General features: G+C 37.7%; 1 protein-coding gene across 1 annotated transcript in view; it reads left to right on the top strand.

Moving 5' to 3' along the window:
* LOC124862209 (voltage-dependent P/Q-type calcium channel subunit alpha-1A-like) overlaps positions 1-18,879 on the top strand; it is a 108,567-nt gene that overhangs the window by 24,956 nt on the left and 64,732 nt on the right. The window contains exons 8-19 of the mRNA XM_047356033.1: positions 222-266; positions 380-463; positions 9,577-9,783; positions 10,210-10,322; positions 11,400-11,512; positions 11,617-11,748; positions 11,979-12,051; positions 13,231-13,348; positions 13,860-13,927; positions 14,085-14,191; positions 16,876-16,926; positions 18,547-18,715. Of these exons, the coding sequence (XP_047211989.1) occupies positions 222-266; positions 380-463; positions 9,577-9,783; positions 10,210-10,322; positions 11,400-11,512; positions 11,617-11,748; positions 11,979-12,051; positions 13,231-13,348; positions 13,860-13,927; positions 14,085-14,191; positions 16,876-16,926; positions 18,547-18,715 (1,280 nt within the window). The remainder of the gene's footprint in view (positions 1-221; positions 267-379; positions 464-9,576; positions 9,784-10,209; positions 10,323-11,399; positions 11,513-11,616; positions 11,749-11,978; positions 12,052-13,230; positions 13,349-13,859; positions 13,928-14,084; positions 14,192-16,875; positions 16,927-18,546; positions 18,716-18,879) is intronic.

Below are 18,879 nucleotides of genomic sequence, written 5' to 3'. Positions count from 1 at the left end.
ACACAAAGAAAGGTGAATTGATTCTCATATTCAAGATTCAGAGTTTCAAGTGTTTAATGCCATATGTACAAAAGAAAAAAGTTTCTCTCTTATTCACTTTTGATCTTTTATATCTTGTCATGTTAAACTGTGGTGTTCATCTTGTCTATTGGTGTTGCAAAAAACATGACGTACAAATGTTTCAAAGCTACATAATAACTTTTTATCTCTTTGTTTTGTAGAAGAGGTCATCTTGGCAGATGATGAGAATGAAAATGAGTATGATGGTATGAAATAATACTCAAAATTAGTGAGCTTTTTCAATAACATGCAACAACTAAAAACCACACATTTGATCATGAGTATTATTGGCTTAAAGAAAAGTATTTTCCTGCAACAGGTTCTCGTAGAAGAGCCACAAAGAACCATAAGAGCAAAGCAGAGCTTCTCAATCCAGAGGAAGGAGAGGGAGATCTGGCTTTAGGTAAGATATGACCTGTCTCATTGAGTCTCTCTCAAACGCACACACAAACCTCAGAGACATAGAGATGGTATCGTATCCTGCATTTCAGCACTATCTGAACGCCCTCTCTTTCCTTCTTCTGCCCTTTACTTTTCTGTCTTCTTCTATACTGCTGTGTTTTTCTGATATTACATGTCTCCCTTCCTGATGCCCCTTGTCTTTCCCCCTGTCTTTAACCAGCCCTTGTTATCTCAGTCCAACTTTATCTCCTCCCGACCTTCTTTCACCACCTCTTTAATCCTAAACAGACTGAAGTTTGTTTAATTTTACATGCCACGGTTGCAATTTTACATTTATCAGAACATCACAATCTGTATAACTACACAATATAAGTGATTGTAAGATCAGTTTTAAGGTGCGTTCAGACAGACCGTGATTTCAGCGAATTTTTCGATTCATTCGCATGCTGTTGACATTTTGCCAGCAATTCGCGTGGCAAACGGGCGACAACGCTTCACTCGCTTCACAGCATCATCAAAAAGGAGGAGCTTCTATCTGCTGCTTGCCAGTTTAAACTCAACATGGAGCGTGTTACGGCGCTTTATTTATGGAAAGCCGAACTACGGCCCTCTGCTCAACAAATAAACAGCCAAATTGTACCGTCCAAATTTTCTAAATATAATAAACATTTTTGTGCCTAAACATATGGACGAGGACTGCCCAAAATACACCAGGGATGAGCTGATATGACAACAGAATGTAGTGAGATAGCGTATTGAATAATTATGTAATAACAGCTGATCGGTGACCTAGAAATCAGGCTTGCTGACACGTTCATCTGAAAATTAAATACTTATGAATACAATATGATTTTCTACATGAACATAGATGTACCCTGAGCAACTGCTGTGAGTTTCATGCTTGTATGCTAACTTTTATGGTGAAAAGAGGGCTATAGATTCTGTAGCCTGAAAGCAACCTCACAGGGCTTCTTCAGCTTCCTGTGACCATCTTCTCACAGTTATCTTTATTACAGGTTGCCTCTGAACAAGGGTCTTATAATTTGAGCAGAGAAAAACAAGATTGTGATCTGATTTGTCTATAAAGGAGGTCTTGCTTTAGAGATGTAAGAGTCCTTGATGTTTGTGTTGGGAGTATGATTATTGATTGAATAATCTTGATCAATAATTATAATTACAAATCATAATCTGACGAAAATCAATTTCTTAACCATAAATCCTCATTTACGAATCGAGACCAGAGATGTTTCTGGTGTTGTAATTGTGGCTCAACGCCTCTGACAATTACAACCGTTAAATACTCCGTAATAGTTAATAACTATTGCCGGAGATGTCACTGTTTAATCGACCGTTTCTGCCGAAACGTGTGGAACTTGAACCTTATTTTGACTGACACATCACTTTTTGCACACAATGAAACACCAAACGCTCTCTCTTTATCTATGTGAATATTTATTAATTTTCACCTACTCAACATGCAAAATTCTACAAACACAGGGGTAACACATCTAAATAAGCAAAATCAACAAACGGTAGTGGGTATGTATTGAGTCAACCAGCAGTTTATGGCACTACAGACGAAGGGAGAGGGGTATATGAGTGGTGGCGAGTGGTGGGGGTTGGAGCGCAGCTCCGACTGTCCTTTATGATCTTCTGATCATAAAACTTCCCCCTTAACTCCTGACCACAAAGGATTGATAACTTTTGGCAGCAAGCTAGCACAGTGAGATTGAAGACAAAGGTAAAATGGAGAATTTTACCATGAGGTCGTTTTAACAGTCCAGTCTTGCAACGCACCCGCGTTCAGATAGTAAACACAAACAGCTCTGGGGAACACGGCGGATCCCGATATTACATAACACATCAAAGTTTCAACAAGCAAGGTTACATGCACATATTATTCAGAACACATGAGATCCTAACCAGCGATTCTGATCGCTTCTACAACCTCTGACCCTGCCCAGGCCTTCTAATAAAGAAATTAAAAAAAGAGAAATGGGTTTTACTTGTGTCGTCTTCTTCCGAATGAGGGAATTCGAGCGAGGAAAAGTGGGGTTAAGTTAATTGTGCGTCCACAATTAACTTCAGGGGAACGGTCAGTCTTTGTTCTTTGGTCTTCTTGACAAAAAGGAAAAATATGATCTGACCATCAAAGTCGACTTGAAAATGAAACACGGTAGCGGTTCGTCTCTCCGAAGCTCCGTGTCTCCAGTTACGTGTTAACTCACGTCTTCGATCGGCAAAGTGAAATCTCTGGCCTTCTTAGTCCACAGACTTCAGTTATGAATGGTTCGTTTTCCAACGAGAGAGAATGAATGAAACTCTTCACAGAGTTCTTCTCTTAAAGTGACGCGCTTCAATCACCAGATCGGTTTCCAGCAGAAGGCGGCTTTTCAAACATGGGCGCCTCCTATATAGCACCCTGTGATGTCAGACTGGGGACGCCCAGTCATATCAGTCACAATGCTCGATGGGATATGTAGGAGCGGGCTGTCCTGGGTACAAAATGGCCGATGCCATTGGAGGGGCACAGTGACGTCCAACAACATGCAGATAATTCAATACTCAGCAAACAAGTGGTCCAACATTTGCATAAAGCAAATCCAACGTTTTGTTTTTTCTGCTAGAGCAGCTGACAAACTGTTGAAATGTTGGAAGTGTAGCAGAGAGTAAAGCAGGGTTAAAATTACCAGATATTGCCACAAACACATTGGGGTGTTGTGTCCGTAGCTTAGCAACAACTGAACTGATGGCATCACATGCAGTGTCGGCAACAGCTAAAGGTGGAACGTAAACTGTTGTAAATAATAACACTGGTGAACGCTCTGGGTAAAAAATATGGATAAAAACCTATTGCTAAGAGTTAAAGATCTGGAATGCAGAGACAACACTTCACAGTAACATGTCCTGGATGACACCATCTGTTGTTCACAAGTACTGATAGTCCACCTACTTTGCGTTTGCCGCTCCTCTTTACATCTCCGTCTGCTTTGTGGTCAGAAAGCCTGACAGAGAGATCCTAGAGTCAGGGATATGATCCGGCAGCCATGTCTCAGTGAAACACACAATACTGTATTCCCAATATGCTGGCTGGGTGTCACAGCTGGTATGGCGGAGGACCCCAGAATGCAGCCACGCAGGCAGCAACGTGGCGTGGTGAGTTAAAAAAAAAATTCATAACCAAAAAGAAACCTGCAGGCAGACAGGTAGTTGCAGATGCCGGCATGGACAAACTTAGGCAAAACAGGCTTGACAGAACAGGCTTGGCATAAACAGATGAACTGTGATGTTTCCATGAGGAATGAACAGAACAGATGTGTATATATGGAGCAAGAACCAGGTGAAACGAGGAGACTGAATACTAGGTGTAGGTGAACTGAATGAAGATGATTGAAAACAGACAAGAGAGAACAAAACGTGGCTAGAGCAGAAAAGAGACTCTTAAATACAAACTAATAGAAACATAACTAGAAAAACATGAAAATAAAGCATAACCAGATCCAAAAACCTAACTTGGCAAAACATGAACTAGAAGACAAAAACTAAAGCATCACCAGGAAAATAATAAACAGAAGCATGATTCAAACCCAATCAAGAATAATAATAAGAAGAACCCAAAAACACCTACAAATCATGACACTGGGTCCATTGTGGGGCTTGGAGTTCATCCAGCCCAATGGCTCACATTGCCCATCATAATCGATGGAAGAGATGGTTTGAACTTCCTCTTTCTCTCTCTTCTCTTTGCTCCTGCTCTGCATCCACATTGCCTCCTTTTCAGCTCATCAGGGATTTGGGGTTGTAGTTAAAATATTATTTGAGCTTTTGAGAAATTAATCAGCTGCTCCCAGTTGTAAAAAAACCTGTTACTACAGTGGTGCATCATAACAAATGTCCAAAAGTAAAAAAAAAGCATCTGCCAAAATACATCCAGCTGCACAATGTCCGATTGAGGTTTATTGTCCAGACAAATACATTTTTATCCACCACAAGAGGAATTAGAGTTCTTAAAATGAATTAATCTAAATGAAAAGTAAGAGAGCTACGCCAAACCACCTTAAGTGGCGCAATTCTAGAATACTAATACCTAGTGTTAGACAACACGTTAATGTCAGCATTTAAGCTAGCATTAGGTTTTCAGTTAATATATTCCCTCAGTTAATATATTCACTTATAAAGCTAAATTAACATGGAGTGAGTTAATGTTGGCCAGCATGCTATGTTAGCATTTTAGCTAGCATTAGCTATTTAGCTATTTTTTCCTTGTAAACTATTGGTGTCATACTAAACAGAGCAAGCTAATGTTAGTCAACATGCTACTGATAGTTCACATGCTAACATTAGCATTTTAACTAACATTGTTTTAGTTAATTTTAGCTTACACTGTTGTCAACACTCTACATGTAAACGGTAAATAGTAAATGGTAAATGGCCTGCACCTGTATAGCTTTATCAAGTCCCCAGAAACCCCAAAGTGCTTTACTCAACAATCAGTCATCCACACATTCATACCACACCGACAGTGGTAAGCTACATTGTTACAGAACACAAAGAGTTCAAAATTAAATAAATAAATGAAACACTATGAAGTATCTACATCAATAAATAATAGATAATGATTTGTGACAATGAAATTGTGAAATAATTGAATGCATCTTAATTTCTCAGCTCATTATTATGAAATATATTTCATTTTCCATTAAAATCAGCTTTATAATATAAAATTATTTTTATTTAAAATGTTTACCTAATAATTTAAATTATTGTTGAGGCTATTTTTATGGAATTCCAGCATTTTTTTTATTTCAAAATGTCATTTTTTAAAAGTCAGCTTTTATTTCAAAAAGCCAGCTTTTATTTTATAAGGGTAATTTTTCCCCATGGCCTATTTACTTCATAATGTCACTTAACGACTGAATGACTGTGGGGCCAATCAGAATGTTAGCATCGATGACGCCATTGTGGATACCCTAAGAGCCATTGAGCACCATGTCCGCATGGACAGCACTCAAGACTTTAGTGCTGTCTGGCATAACCATTGGGGTTATTGCTGTTATGTTTTCTGTGTCCCCCAGCACAGTTCACTGCGGCCAAGTGTGCTGACAGTCATGCCAGTCGACGTAAGCTTGCTTTTTAAGATTAGCTTCGTGCATACAAGGTGCATTACAGTAACAGAGCAGACCAGACGCCTATCCAGGCAACGGTTGAGAAATAGAGGAAAACAGAAAAGTAACCTTAGTAACATTTCTATTAATGACATAAATAATTAATAATTTTACTGTAGATTTACATTCATCAGGGCTGCAGATCCCTGATAATCACTTTCATTTAGGTCAGGTGTGAGGAGCACCTTATATGCATTCAATTATTTCACAATTTCATTGTCACATTAAATTATTATCTATTATTTATTAATGTAGATACTTATTTCATAATGTTTCATTTATTTATTCAATTTTGAACAGTTTGGCATTCCATACATTGTAGCCACATCTGCCCTGGGGCAGACTGTCAGAAGTGATGCTGCCATACAATCAGCGCCACAAAGACCACCATCAGCAGGCAAGGCAGGTAATGTGTCTTGCCCAAGGACACAAAGACTGAGACAGACAGAGCGGGGGATCGAGCCGGCAACCACCGGTTACAGGACGAACACCTACCACCTTAGAAAGTCAATGTTAGTTTACATGTTAGCGATAGCCCACATGCTAATGTTACTATTTTGGCTTCCGTCTTTCCTTTCTGCCTTTTTCTCTCCCCTGTTTCTTCCCTCTCTTTTTTCTCCTTTCTCCCAATTTTTTTGTCCTTTCTCGCTTGTCTCTATCCTTTTTGCATCTTTCTCTCCTCTTTTTCTTGTCTTTTTCTTTCCTTTCTGCTTCTTTTTCACCACTCTTTCTCTCCTCTCTTATCTTCCTCTTCTTTCTGCCTCTTTCTTTTTCATGTGTTCTTCAGTTGATTGTTGATAATTTTTACTTATTCCAATTTCTTGAGCATCTTCTGCTTCATTCATTCAGCATATGCATTCCCACGTGCTGTTTCTTTCTAGTTAGTAATTACAATACGTCGGTGTGTAAATTAATCTCAGTATAAATACAGCTGTACTGTAAGGGCCTCAGATGTTTCTTAGAGAACATTAATAAACAAAAGGCATCATGAAAACTAAAGACTTATATCAAGGTCAGGGGATGAATAGACTGTTGATTGATTTAATGCTTAATTGATTGCTGAATTGTTGAAAAGACTATCATTAGTTTTGCACTCCATAAAACTGGCATGTAAGAAAGACTGACAGGAATAAAACCATTGTTCAATTCAACTCAATTCAAAAATACTTTATTAATCCCAAAGGGAAATTAAATCTTGTAGCTCATTATGAAGGTTTCTTAAAAGAGCCGTTGTAGATGCTGATGGCTGTGGGCAGGAAGGATCTCCTGTAGCGCTCCGTCTTACAGCAGATCTGAAGAAGTCTCTGACTGAAGACACAATGTTGTTGTAGGACAGTCTCAGGGATGCTCAGGGTTCTCCATAATGTTCTTCATTTTATGAAGAATCCTTCTTTGCACAATGATCTCCAGAAGTTCCTGAGGAGTCCCCAGAACAGAGCCAGCCTTCTTTATCAGCTTGTTGAGCTTTTTTAAGTCCCTGGTTCTGATGCTGCTTCCCCAGCAGATGATGGTAGAAGAGATCACACTCTGCACAACAGACTTATAGAAGATATGCAGCATCTTGCTGCAAACACCAAAGGACCTAAGCTTCCTCAAGAAGTACAGTCTGCTCTGTCCCTTCTTGTAGATGGCTTCACAGATGCATCTCCACTCCAGTATGTTGTCCAGGTGAACACCGAGGTATTTATACTCCTGCACCACCTCCACCTCTTCTTCCATGATGGGAATAGTTTTTGACTTATTCCTGTTTCTCTTAAAATCTACAATCATCTCCTTTGTTTAAGTCACATTCAAGATGAGATGATTGTTTCCACACCATGCCACGAAGTGGTCCACCACCTTCCTGTACTCAGATTCTTGTCCATCTCTGATCCACCCCACGACTGCAGAATCATTCGAGTATTTCTGCAGATGACAGGAGTCTGTCTTGAAGTCTGAGATGTACAGAGTGAAGAGGAATGGTGAGAGTACAGTCCCCTGTGGTGCACCTGTGCTGCTGACTACCTGGTTAGACTCACAACCCTTCAGTCTTACAAACTGTGGTCTGTTTGTCAGGTAGTCTTTGATCCAGGAGATTGTTGAGGCCTCCACCTGAGTCTTCTGGAGTTTCTGACAAAGCAAATCCGGTTGGATTGTGTTAAATGCACTGGAGAAATCAAAGAACATGATCCTGACAGTGCTGCTGGCTTTGTCCAGATGACAGGGAGTTTGTTGAAGCAGGTGTATGATGGCATCTTCAACTCCAACTCCATAGTGATTCAGCAAACTGAAGGGGGTCCTGATAGTTTATTGTTTGCTTACTCAGGTGGGCCAACAGGAGTCTCTCTAGGACCTTCATGATGTGAGATGTCAGGGCAACAAGTCTATAGTCAAGCTAAGTCATAAGAAGTCTCTTTGTGCAGTTTGCCACAAGCCATGTAGGGGACACAGCTAAATTTTGGAAGAAGGTGCTTTGGTCAGATGGTACCAAAACTAAACGTTTTGGGAAACATGCAAAGCGCTATGTATATATTCATATCATCCCTAATACATCATTCCCACAGAGAAAAATGGTGGCAGTTGCATCATGGTTTTGGGAAACTGGTGCAAATTAATGGGAATATGAATGCAGCTAAATACAGGGCATTCCTGGTTGAAAACGTAAACGAAGGTACAGAAAAAACTAAACTAAAAACTGGGAACAACAACCCTTATTTTACAGTGAGCTTTACAGTGGAATAGTTTAGATCAAAACATGTTAATAAGGGACAATGCACCTTTTGGTCTAAATCCAGATTAAAATCTAATCCTGAGTGATAAATTACTTTAAACAGATGTTCAAAGATTCTCTCCATCAAGGCTAAGATTGATCAAGCAACGCTGGTAAAGACATACTATAAAAGGTGCCAGATTTGCAAAAGAAAATCACAAAAGCTAGTTTTACAAAGTGTTGACTCAAAGAGGTTGAATATAAAAGCATGCCACCCTTTTGTTATGATTTGGAGTGTTTGGTTTTTGGTTGTGGATTTTTCCTCTTATTTTTTCTCACAGTTGAGTTTTGGAACCTGCTTTTGTTTATTGTTTTAGAGGTGGTGTTATTGTTTGGTTTCTTCTGATTATGTATTCTGTTCATATTGCTTTCTGGATTATATTCTGCCATTGCTATGTCTTAGGTTTGATTATGTCTGGGTAATGTTTAGTTCCTGCCATCCTTTGTTTTCACTCTCTGTTTAGCAATCAGCTTCATTCGGCCCACCTGCACCATGTCACTCAAATGTTTGCATGCCTGTCTTGCCTGCCTGTCCATCCTGTTTATTGTTTTGTTCCTGCCTCCTCCTGTGAGTGAGTTTTGTTTTGCTAAAAATTAAACCTTTTACTTACAAATGAATATGTCTAGTTGGCTGAACCGGACTCCTTTTTAGATTTTTATTTGTGAAAAAAAAACAGGAACTCACATATCCTTTTACCCACACCTCACAGTAAAGCTCTAGTAAAATATATTAAAGTTTGTTGTTGAAATCTGGCAAAATGTTGCACATGATGTATGAGTAGTTTTGCAAAACACTGGAATCAACATTAAATAGAAATCTTAACAAAAAGTATTGTTATTATGTGAAGAAATTTCCAAAAAGCAAAACCACCATTCTGTTTGTTACACTCTGTTTTCAACTCACTATATTTAATTGAAGTCAGAGAAACATTAGGTTACTGTTTCATATTGTGGTCATATAGGATTTTACTCTGACCTTATATTGGTTTCAATGCTACCTTAGAGGTCATACATTTATTAATAATGTACTCAGAAATGAATACTACATAGGGAATATGTTGTTTCAGTCAGAGATCTTTAGGATCAAATTTCTCTCTTTAACTTCTCAGTGCTGAACATACAAGTTAAGCAATTTATCTACTTGTGATATTGTCTCTAAAAGGCTAAAACCTGTGTGTTTCACTGATTTTTTTTTTCCAGGTTCACCATTTGCTCGTGCCAGCCTCAAGAGCTCAAAACTCGAGGGTTCAACTTTCAAGCGGCGGGAGCGGCGATTTCGTTTCTTTGTCCGGCGTGTTGTTAAGTCCCAAGCATTTTACTGGACCGTGCTGTGTTTGGTGGGCCTCAACACATTGTGTGTGGCTGTAGTGCACTACGACCAGCCTGAACCACTTTCAGATTTTCTATGTGAGTAGGAGGGGAACGCAAGCTCACTTTATGTACAGATTATCTCCGCAAATACAGAAATGCTGTCATCACAGCTTACAGAAAAGGAGTGGTTTAGCAAATTCTTCAGTAATGTGGCTAAATCCATGAAAAAGCTGACTGGAACATTAACAAACAAGTGCATCCAAAAGCAACCAAGAGCTGCATACTTGAATGTCTGAAATAGAATAAGTCATATAACATTTTAGCATATATGCCTATTTAAACTGCTGACAATTTTTTGAACTAAACTCTATTTTAACAGTTTCCTTCCCACTTTATGCATCTGACATAACAGCACTGTGCAAAAATTTGTTGGCTGAGATCAAAACTTTCCTACTTTAAAATGCAAAAAGGGAGTTTAAAAAATGTTTCTCTTTCTTTTTGACTGTTTTTTTCCTTCTGTAGTTTATGCTGAATTCATCTTCCTGGGGATTTTCCTGACTGAGATGTGTGTTAAAATGTATGGCCTTGGAAGACAGGCCTACCTCAACTCGTCCTTCAACTGTTTTGACTGCATTGTAAGATTCTGTGTCATGAAAAAATGCTTGACCAATAAGGAGTTTATTTAATAAGTGAAAAAAGTTATCTTAACCAACCTGCCTCTACTGAAAACTGGGACTGCCCCCTGTGTTAAGATCATAAATTACATTTTATTAACAACATTAATTGGACAACTAAGTTTAGTTTTATTAGCTACTCAAATCGAACCTGTTTGACAACATGAAGTAAGGTTTAGGGTTATAGTTAGTGTTGGATCTCAAATGCAACAGAACATGATCCAGTCTAAAGCAATTCATAACCAGATGAGAAGTTTTTCACATTTATTAGTTAGGAAAAGGTTACACATTCATTTCTAAGTCTATGGGACGCCAGGGAAACAACACAATTAAAGCCATGGACACAGAGAACCACACAGAAAACATGGAACAGTAATGAACCTTTTCAGAAGTTGTGGTCCTATCAAAATAACGTCAAAAGGACACTCACAACTCATCCAGGAGGTCACAAAAAATAACCTAAAACAATATCTGAAGAACTCCAGGCCTCACTTGTCTCACTTAAGATAATTGTTCATGATTCAGTAATAAGAAAGTACCTGGATACAACCCATAACTGATGCACTAACACTTTTCTGTGTAGTTGAGTAAAAACCATTGTGCCAAGAAGAGTGGGGCACAGTCCTTTCACTGCCATGTTAAGACTCTTAGGCCAGTTATCACAAATGTTTCAGAGCCACGAAGGGTGGCACAAGCAGTTATTAGGTTCAGGGGGCACTTACTTTTTCATATAGGACCAGGTTGATTTGGATAGCTTTTTAAAGTTAATAAATGTAATCTTTATCACTGCTTTTATTAATTAGTCCTATCTTTCTCCGATACTAAAATTTGATGATATGAAACATTTCTCACAACATTTTGGATGCACTCTCTATATACACAGAGAAAAAAACCCACAAACTTACTAACACCCACAATAAGCTGCAAACACCTTCTTTACCTCTGCATTTCACAGGAAGTAACCCTTTTTGCATGCTTATGTGTGTAAAATTTCATTATGTATAAAAACATGTTTATATTTGTTTGTATTTGCATTAGGTGATATGTGGTAGCATATTTGAAGTGCTGTGGTCAATCATCCAACCGGGCACATCTTTTGGCATCAGCGTGCTACGGGCTCTCAGGTTATTAAGAATCTTCAAAGTCACCAAGTGAGTCACAGAAGAATTATCACTTCCCATCCAAAATGAACAACATCTTGTTACAATCATCATTAAACACAACTTATTACACACTTCCTTTGTCTTTTCATCAGGTACTGGGCATCGCTGCGTAACCTTGTCGTCTCTCTGCTCAATTCCATGAAGTCCATTATCAGCTTGCTCTTCCTGCTCTTCCTCTTTATAGTTGTCTTTGCCCTTCTGGGGATGCAGCTCTTCGGAGGACAGTCAGTGCTGTTTTCTTCTCTCTCTTTTTTCCTCGTTTTCTCTCATTATTGATCTCGTTTGCAGTAGTTTTCCACCAAGAGATAGATTTCTGTTAATTGTCAATTTCTGAGTCGTATTTTAAAGTTACTTTTGGAAACAAAATAAGCTGTAGTTGTGAGACAAATCTAGTTTTACTGCTGTTTGTTGTGTTTTTTTCATATTTTCTCTCTTTTTATTCACCTCCGACTAGGTTTAATTTTGAAAATGGCACCCCTCCGACCAATTTCGATACGTTCCCTGCAGCAATAATGACAGTGTTTCAGGTGAGCGGAGGTTCTAATGTTCTAAAAGAGGGAAGATGAGAGGCAGGGAAAATGATTGCAAAAAATTGTTTTTATCAGACTTCACAATTTGCACACAGGCATACAGTATGAAAGGAAAAATTCTCTTTTGAATTCTTAATATTTTTATAAGCATGATTGCGTAAAACGTGTGTTGACATATTCATGCTGGTTTCATGCATTATCTACATACAGCAGGGGCCATATTTATAGGCACCCCTGCTAAAGATATGCTGAAAACCCCAAAAATATTTCATCTTTGTTATCAGTAGTATAATCTCACATTGGAAACTTTTGAAAAATCCAAACTTTTTGAACACATTTATTTAAGGGGACAAAATCCCATGGAAGCATTTAGGTAAATAAAGTATTCCAATTGAACAGCACTTAGTCTTCTCCTACACTATTTCACAAGGTTGGAGTTTACAGAGTAAGGCATCTTTGACCATTCATATTTGCACAATCTCTCTTTATCATTCAGAGCTCTTGGTACTGTCTTAAGCCCTATTCTCTTCACCTCAGTCAACCTTTTTTATGTGATTTAAACAGGTCTGCTCAAAGGTTGTATTGGGCCTTAAGCTAAATTAAATTTGGGGCCCTTCTTCCTGTTAAGATCATCACCAACACTAATCACTGTCAAATCAAAATTATTAGTATCTTCATTCTTAACAAACCTTTTAGACCTGTTTCATGCCAAAACCAGCTAGAGTGTAAACTACACATCAATATGTTTATGATGGTACCACAGAAAAGGCATTTTTCTGGCACAACTCCCAAGCAATTATTTGGATATCTGTAGATATCATCTAATGGTTGCTATGGAAACTTAGTGACCACAATGTGGGTGTTTTTGCAAGACAAATATGGATCCTTATCCAGCCCGTTGGCCAGTGACTGAAATAAATTGACCTCTGTGTTATATTATAATTATACCTAAGGGAAACATAAAGTCACAGATTACTAATTAGAAGTTATTAGAAACTCTGATCAACATAAAAAAAGAACTAAAAACTTTAAAAATGCTTTGGTTACAACAATTTTATTGTACTTGTTATGTGTATAAATTACTTTGACAACAGGGACTTTGTTAAAAAATACAATTTGTTCCCTGAATTCCTGCATCTTGGTGTAACCTTGTTGAATTTTGTGTGTGTGTTTCAGATTCTTACTGGTGAGGACTGGAACATGGTGATGTATGATGGCATTCAGTCTCAGGGTGGTGTTAACAAAGGGATGGCCTTCTCTGTCTTCTTCATTGTGCTCACTCTTTTTGGAAACTGTATCCTTTGACAGTAATGTGGTCAAGAAACACATAAGCACATAAATCACTGAGCTAAATACTAACATGTGTACTTAATAATGGACATTTATTTTGGCAAAGTTCGAAAGCAATGGTGGTAACTTTACATATTTATTCACTTATTGATGATATGATATGATATGATATGATATGATATGATATGATATGATATGATATGTTATGATATGATATGATATGATATGATATGATATGTTATGATATGATATGTCATGATATGTTATGATATGATATGATGTGATACGATACGATACGATATGATATGTCATGATATGTTATGATATGATATGATATGATATGATATGATATGATGTGATACGATACGATATGACTGATATGTTTTTGTGCAGCCAGTATATGTTAACTGGTGACTCTTTATGAAATATATGGGATTTGCTATTTGTTTATGGGCTTTCTGTAATGTACTCTCTTGCAATGTCCAATGAATTGTATTTTTTAACTCTGTGCTTAGACACACTGCTAAATGTGTTCTTGGCCATCGCTGTGGACAATTTAGCCAATGCACAGGAATTGACCAAGGTAAAGTACTTTGAAGTTTTGCTTGACATTTCACTGGAGTTTATTATTATATGAGTTTATTATAAGGAGGGTTATTCTTGTTCCCCCATTTGCAATTGCAGTTTTCTTAGTTTCTCTTATGCTTTGCCTGATTTTCTTCTATAATCATTTTCTACAGGATGAGCAGGAAGAAGAGGAAGCTGCCAGTCAGAAGATCGCACTGCAGAAAGCCAAGGAGGTGGCTGAAGTCAGTCCGTTGTCAGCCGCCAACCTCTCTATTGCAGCGTGAGTTTTTATTATTGCCACTATTCTTGCTTTTTAATTCCTGCATCTAGATGTCAAGACGTTATACAGGAATCGGCTGTTAAAATAACCAAGTGCACTGCAATGTTTGGATTTTTTTAAACTTATTTTGTCTCCTTACTTTGCATTTCTCTTTTTATAGTTAGATTTTTGGATATTAGGATCATCCAGATGTTTTTTTGTAAACGTAAGACAAGTCTTTGTGTTCTTTTTGGTTATCACTGGTTTCGCTAAGTCTTTTTGTTTTTGTTGAACTATGAACACTGATCATAACTAAGACCAATGCTGTGCTTTAGATGTTGCTATAGGGTTATTGTGATCTCCTGGATGAGGTGTTTATGGGTTTTTGAAGTAGTTTTGGTGGACCAGCCATTCCTGAGAAGGTTTTACTCTTCTCCTTGTCTTTTCTATTTGTGGATAAATGCTTTTGCTTTGTTACACTGGAGTCTCAAAGCTATAGAAATGACTTTCTGAGCCTTTCAATATTGATAGATGCTAGTGAGATGCTGTTCTCGAATTTCTTTTGATATTTTGATCAAATTATGATCTGTTTCTTTATTTGATATTTTAGGCTAATTTATCTTGTCAGACAGTATTTTTACTAATGTGATTTCTTGATTCTGTGGGCCATAGTTAATTACATTTTGTTGTGCTAGTGAAATTATACTCAGCTTTCAAAAAAATGTGGTTAATCCCAGTTAATTTGGGCCAAGTTGGTCTGGATAGCGGTTTACCTTAGTAAATAAAATTATCAATTATGAATTATTGATGATATGAACCAAAATATGTAAAGGGTCAAATACTTTTTCATAGTGCTGTATGTCCCAAAAAATACATTGTTTTATTCAGTTATTTCAGTCCATCTTTAAACATGAGACTGTTGATGTTGACCCAAAAAATGCAAGAAGAGTTACTTTGTTGATCAATGTCTTGCACAAACTGGTTGATCTCATGCAGTTGGTATAGAAAATTAGCCAATGCATGATGAGCAAAAATAAAATGCACTTTTCACAAAGTAAGGCAGCTCAGCAGGAACATTACCAGTATGCCAGATTACAGTTTAGTCCCATGCACTGTGTTGTCCATAATAAAACACAAATGCACATATGCTGCTCTGTGCCAGCTCTCCTCCAGTCACACAAGTCTTTGATCTCTTCTTTCTGGATACACAGGGGTCTTTCCTTTTGCTACTGGTAAAGTTCACACTCTCCCACACACGCATAAACTCACACCTCAATATGGTCTACACAACAGAGAGACAGCGCATATGACAGGTACACGCTGTCCCGACCTTACCACTTTGATACCTAAGCCTTTGGACACAGTATTTGACACTGTTCTCTTGGAAAAAAATGTCTGTCCCTTAGTCATTTCATTAATTATTCTTGTTCCTTCACTTTCCTTTGTTCTGTACGTTTTCTGTAAGCTTATGTGTCTAAGTCTTAGTACATTTATTATACCTGGGAATAAATATTTAGTTTTTATTTTTGTTTGTATGGAGGAGCTGAATACTGTCATTTATTTTCTAGGATTGGTTTCAAACATAGATAGTTAGAAAGCCTAAAAAAACACCTGCTTTGTGAAAGAATAATGACACATGATTCATCCACATGTTGCAGACTAAGACAGAATTTGTAATTCAGACGATGATTAAATCCTAGATAACTTTTTACAACATAACGTTGTTGTGAGTCTTCTATTCCACTTGGAATCCCAAACTTGTGCAAAGATTAAGGAAATTTATTGAAATTTCTTGCAGAAAAGGTCCTTTCTTTTCCATGCAGGGATTTTCAACATGGGGTCACCACTGGTGCATAAAGAATCTTTTAAGACGATGTTCTATGGTTGTCTCAGAGAGAAAGCTGCTATGAGATCTACATAAAACCCTGCCTAACATGCAGCATGGCTATAGAGCCAGTTTATGTATTCAAAATCAAACCATTCTCCAAGTGCAATGAAGAGAAGGCAATTTCCATAATGTTTCACCACCAGGTGGGTAGTTGCTTATGCCTTACAATTCACAATAATCTTTACAAAATCCAAACGATTCTCAAAAACGTACTGTAGAGCAGTAAGCATCAACTGGGAGATTAATCTGCATAAATTAAAATAATAGCGTATAAGATTATAAACTGTGCAAACAAGTCACAGTGACAAATGTAGATTGCTGTGCATGACTTCCTCATGAGTATTGCAAATATATTTAAGATAAAACCAAGCTTCAATGGATACTTCCTATATGTGATTTTTTTTTTATTTGTAAAGAAGCTTCCCTGTATCATACACACATTAAATGTCGGTGGAAAGAATGCAACATAAGGACATAGTGAATTCCACAAAAAGCCCAGCATTGCATAAAACAGCACAGTTTTTGATTGAGCAGTGGAGCACACTGCTGAGTCGGTGGTTTGGGTTACTGTTTAATGTGCATTTTGTATTGTTTTTCTATGTAAAGGATTGCATTCCAAAAAACCAACATTTGTAGGCAAACAAAAAAAACAAATTAGTAGTTCAGAAAATTTTATATTTTTTTCTGAATTTATTTTTACAGTACAGTTAATCTAGTTGTCTCACTCTTTGTTAAATGGTGGACAGATTGCCCATTTTGGAATGAAATCCTTCTGTTATTTTGTGCCATTTCACTCACCAGCTGTTTCCCTCCTCAGCAACAAAGTACACAGTGAGTGTCACAACGCATCCGACCCCTTTCTGGACTGGTATTTATTTATTTCTTTGTTTATTCATTTTTGAATTCCTTCTGTTTGATTTTACAACCATTCCTTGCTTTCTTTTGTGTTTGAGAACAGCTTCCTTTCCTTGTTTTACCTTTGTTCTTTAACTTTCCTTTAAAACTGAGATTCCAGGCTTTCTTTAGCTGTTTTTATGTTGGCTTATTTGTGTTACAGGTTCTTTTTTGTTGTTGTTGCCTGCTCCACGCAGCACTGCTATTGCTTTACTGTGGTTGACTGCTGGCTCTAAGGGACAATGGAGTAGACGGTTGTAGTTTTGGAGGGTAAGAAAGGAGGTGGTCACTAATAGCTATTTTGGTCAACACAGTGGCAATTCTGAGGGTGTAGTTTTAAAGATCTTGTTTTGGATGATTGCTATTTTAAGCTCGGTTTGTGTTATGTGGAGTTGTTTCCAGTAGTCAGTCTATTGGGTGCAGCAGACAGCAGTCAAAGTATTGAAAAACAAATAGAATGTGGAACAGAGAATTGTGGTAATATCTAGTAAGATACAACCAAAACCCAAAGAGGATCTCTACTTTCTTAAATGACTTCAGAGTTGCAGGGGAGTTGGTGCCTATCTCCAGTGGTCTTTGGTTGATCCCGGAGAGGTCACCAGTCCATCACAGCGCAATACAGAGACATGCAGAACAAATAACCATGCAAACACACGATGATTCCTATGGACAACTTAGACAGACCAATTACCCCATGAGTCATGTTTTTGGACTGTGGGAGGAAACCAGAGTACCCCTGCATGCATTGGCAGATATGAAAACTCCATGCAGAAAAATTAAAACAACTTTATTTACAGACCAACGTGTTTTGACTTGTGGACTTCTTCAGGGTCCTTACATATCACCAAACAGTTTTTGGTTAAATAATAACATATACATTATTATTTAAACAAAAACTGATGGTGCTTGGGGATTGGTTAAACCAAAACCAAAATATGCTCTCACACGCTTTGGACTGGGCTTAATGCCTTTAATGCTTATTAAGAATGAAGGAAAGTTACAATGATTCTCATTAAAATGTCTTGCAACAGGACTGGTTAAAACATTCTTCTTAATAGAACATCTGTGTTTGTTAATTTGTTTGTTTATTAAACCAGAGCCCCAACAGACAGTTTCTTTCTTCAAATTTGTTTCTATTCAGACAATCTATAGCTAGATGAATACTGACTGCTGGCAACTACTCAAAAGTCAATTTTCAAAATAATCTGAAATTTCTTTCCAAACGGCACAAGTGCAGGTTGTGTCAGTTATGGACAACGATCCCAGACCTTGCCTCAGATTTATCCTCCACTTTATGTCCACACATGGTTCAGTATGTAAGGCCAAACTGGCAATCACTTTGGCAACCTGTGTGGACAGCAGTAGCTTTTTTAATGTTGAGATCTGCCCAGTTTTATAGACCTAACCAAATTACCCTAAATGTCTGTGGGCCCCACCGTGTCTTTATGCCCTTGCTACTTTATGTACTTACATTTTTGGTGTTGATTTTCATGTCATCCCTTCATATCTTTGAGTGTATTTTTCTCCAAAATACAACCTAAAACAGCTGTTAATGCTAGCAATGTTCTTTTCTTCTTTTTTTCTTTATCTCTAGTAAGGAACAGCAGAAGAACCACAATAAGGGTGTCAATAAATCAGTGTGGGAACAGCGAACCAAAGAGCTGAGGAAGCAGACGCTGGCATCCAGTCGCGAGGCCCTTTATAATGAGCTGGAGCCTGATGACCGCTGGAAGGCAAGGACAGGGAGGGAAGAACATAACAATGTAAAGGACCAGGCATAAACTAGCCTTTAGACTTGTGCTATCAGTATACACAAGCTGGCTGGCATTATTTTACAATTTGCACTTCCAATCTGGTTAGAACATGAAATGTGTAGACTCTGAACTCTTCTTTATTTCTTGCATTTATTCCTTTTCATTTTTTATTT

This window comes from Girardinichthys multiradiatus, chromosome X (assembly GCF_021462225.1).
Source record: "Girardinichthys multiradiatus isolate DD_20200921_A chromosome X, DD_fGirMul_XY1, whole genome shotgun sequence".
Taxonomy (NCBI): domain Eukaryota; kingdom Metazoa; phylum Chordata; class Actinopteri; order Cyprinodontiformes; family Goodeidae; genus Girardinichthys; species Girardinichthys multiradiatus.
Note: the sequence above shows the minus strand (reverse complement) of the source record. Positions and strands in the feature narration are given on the sequence as shown.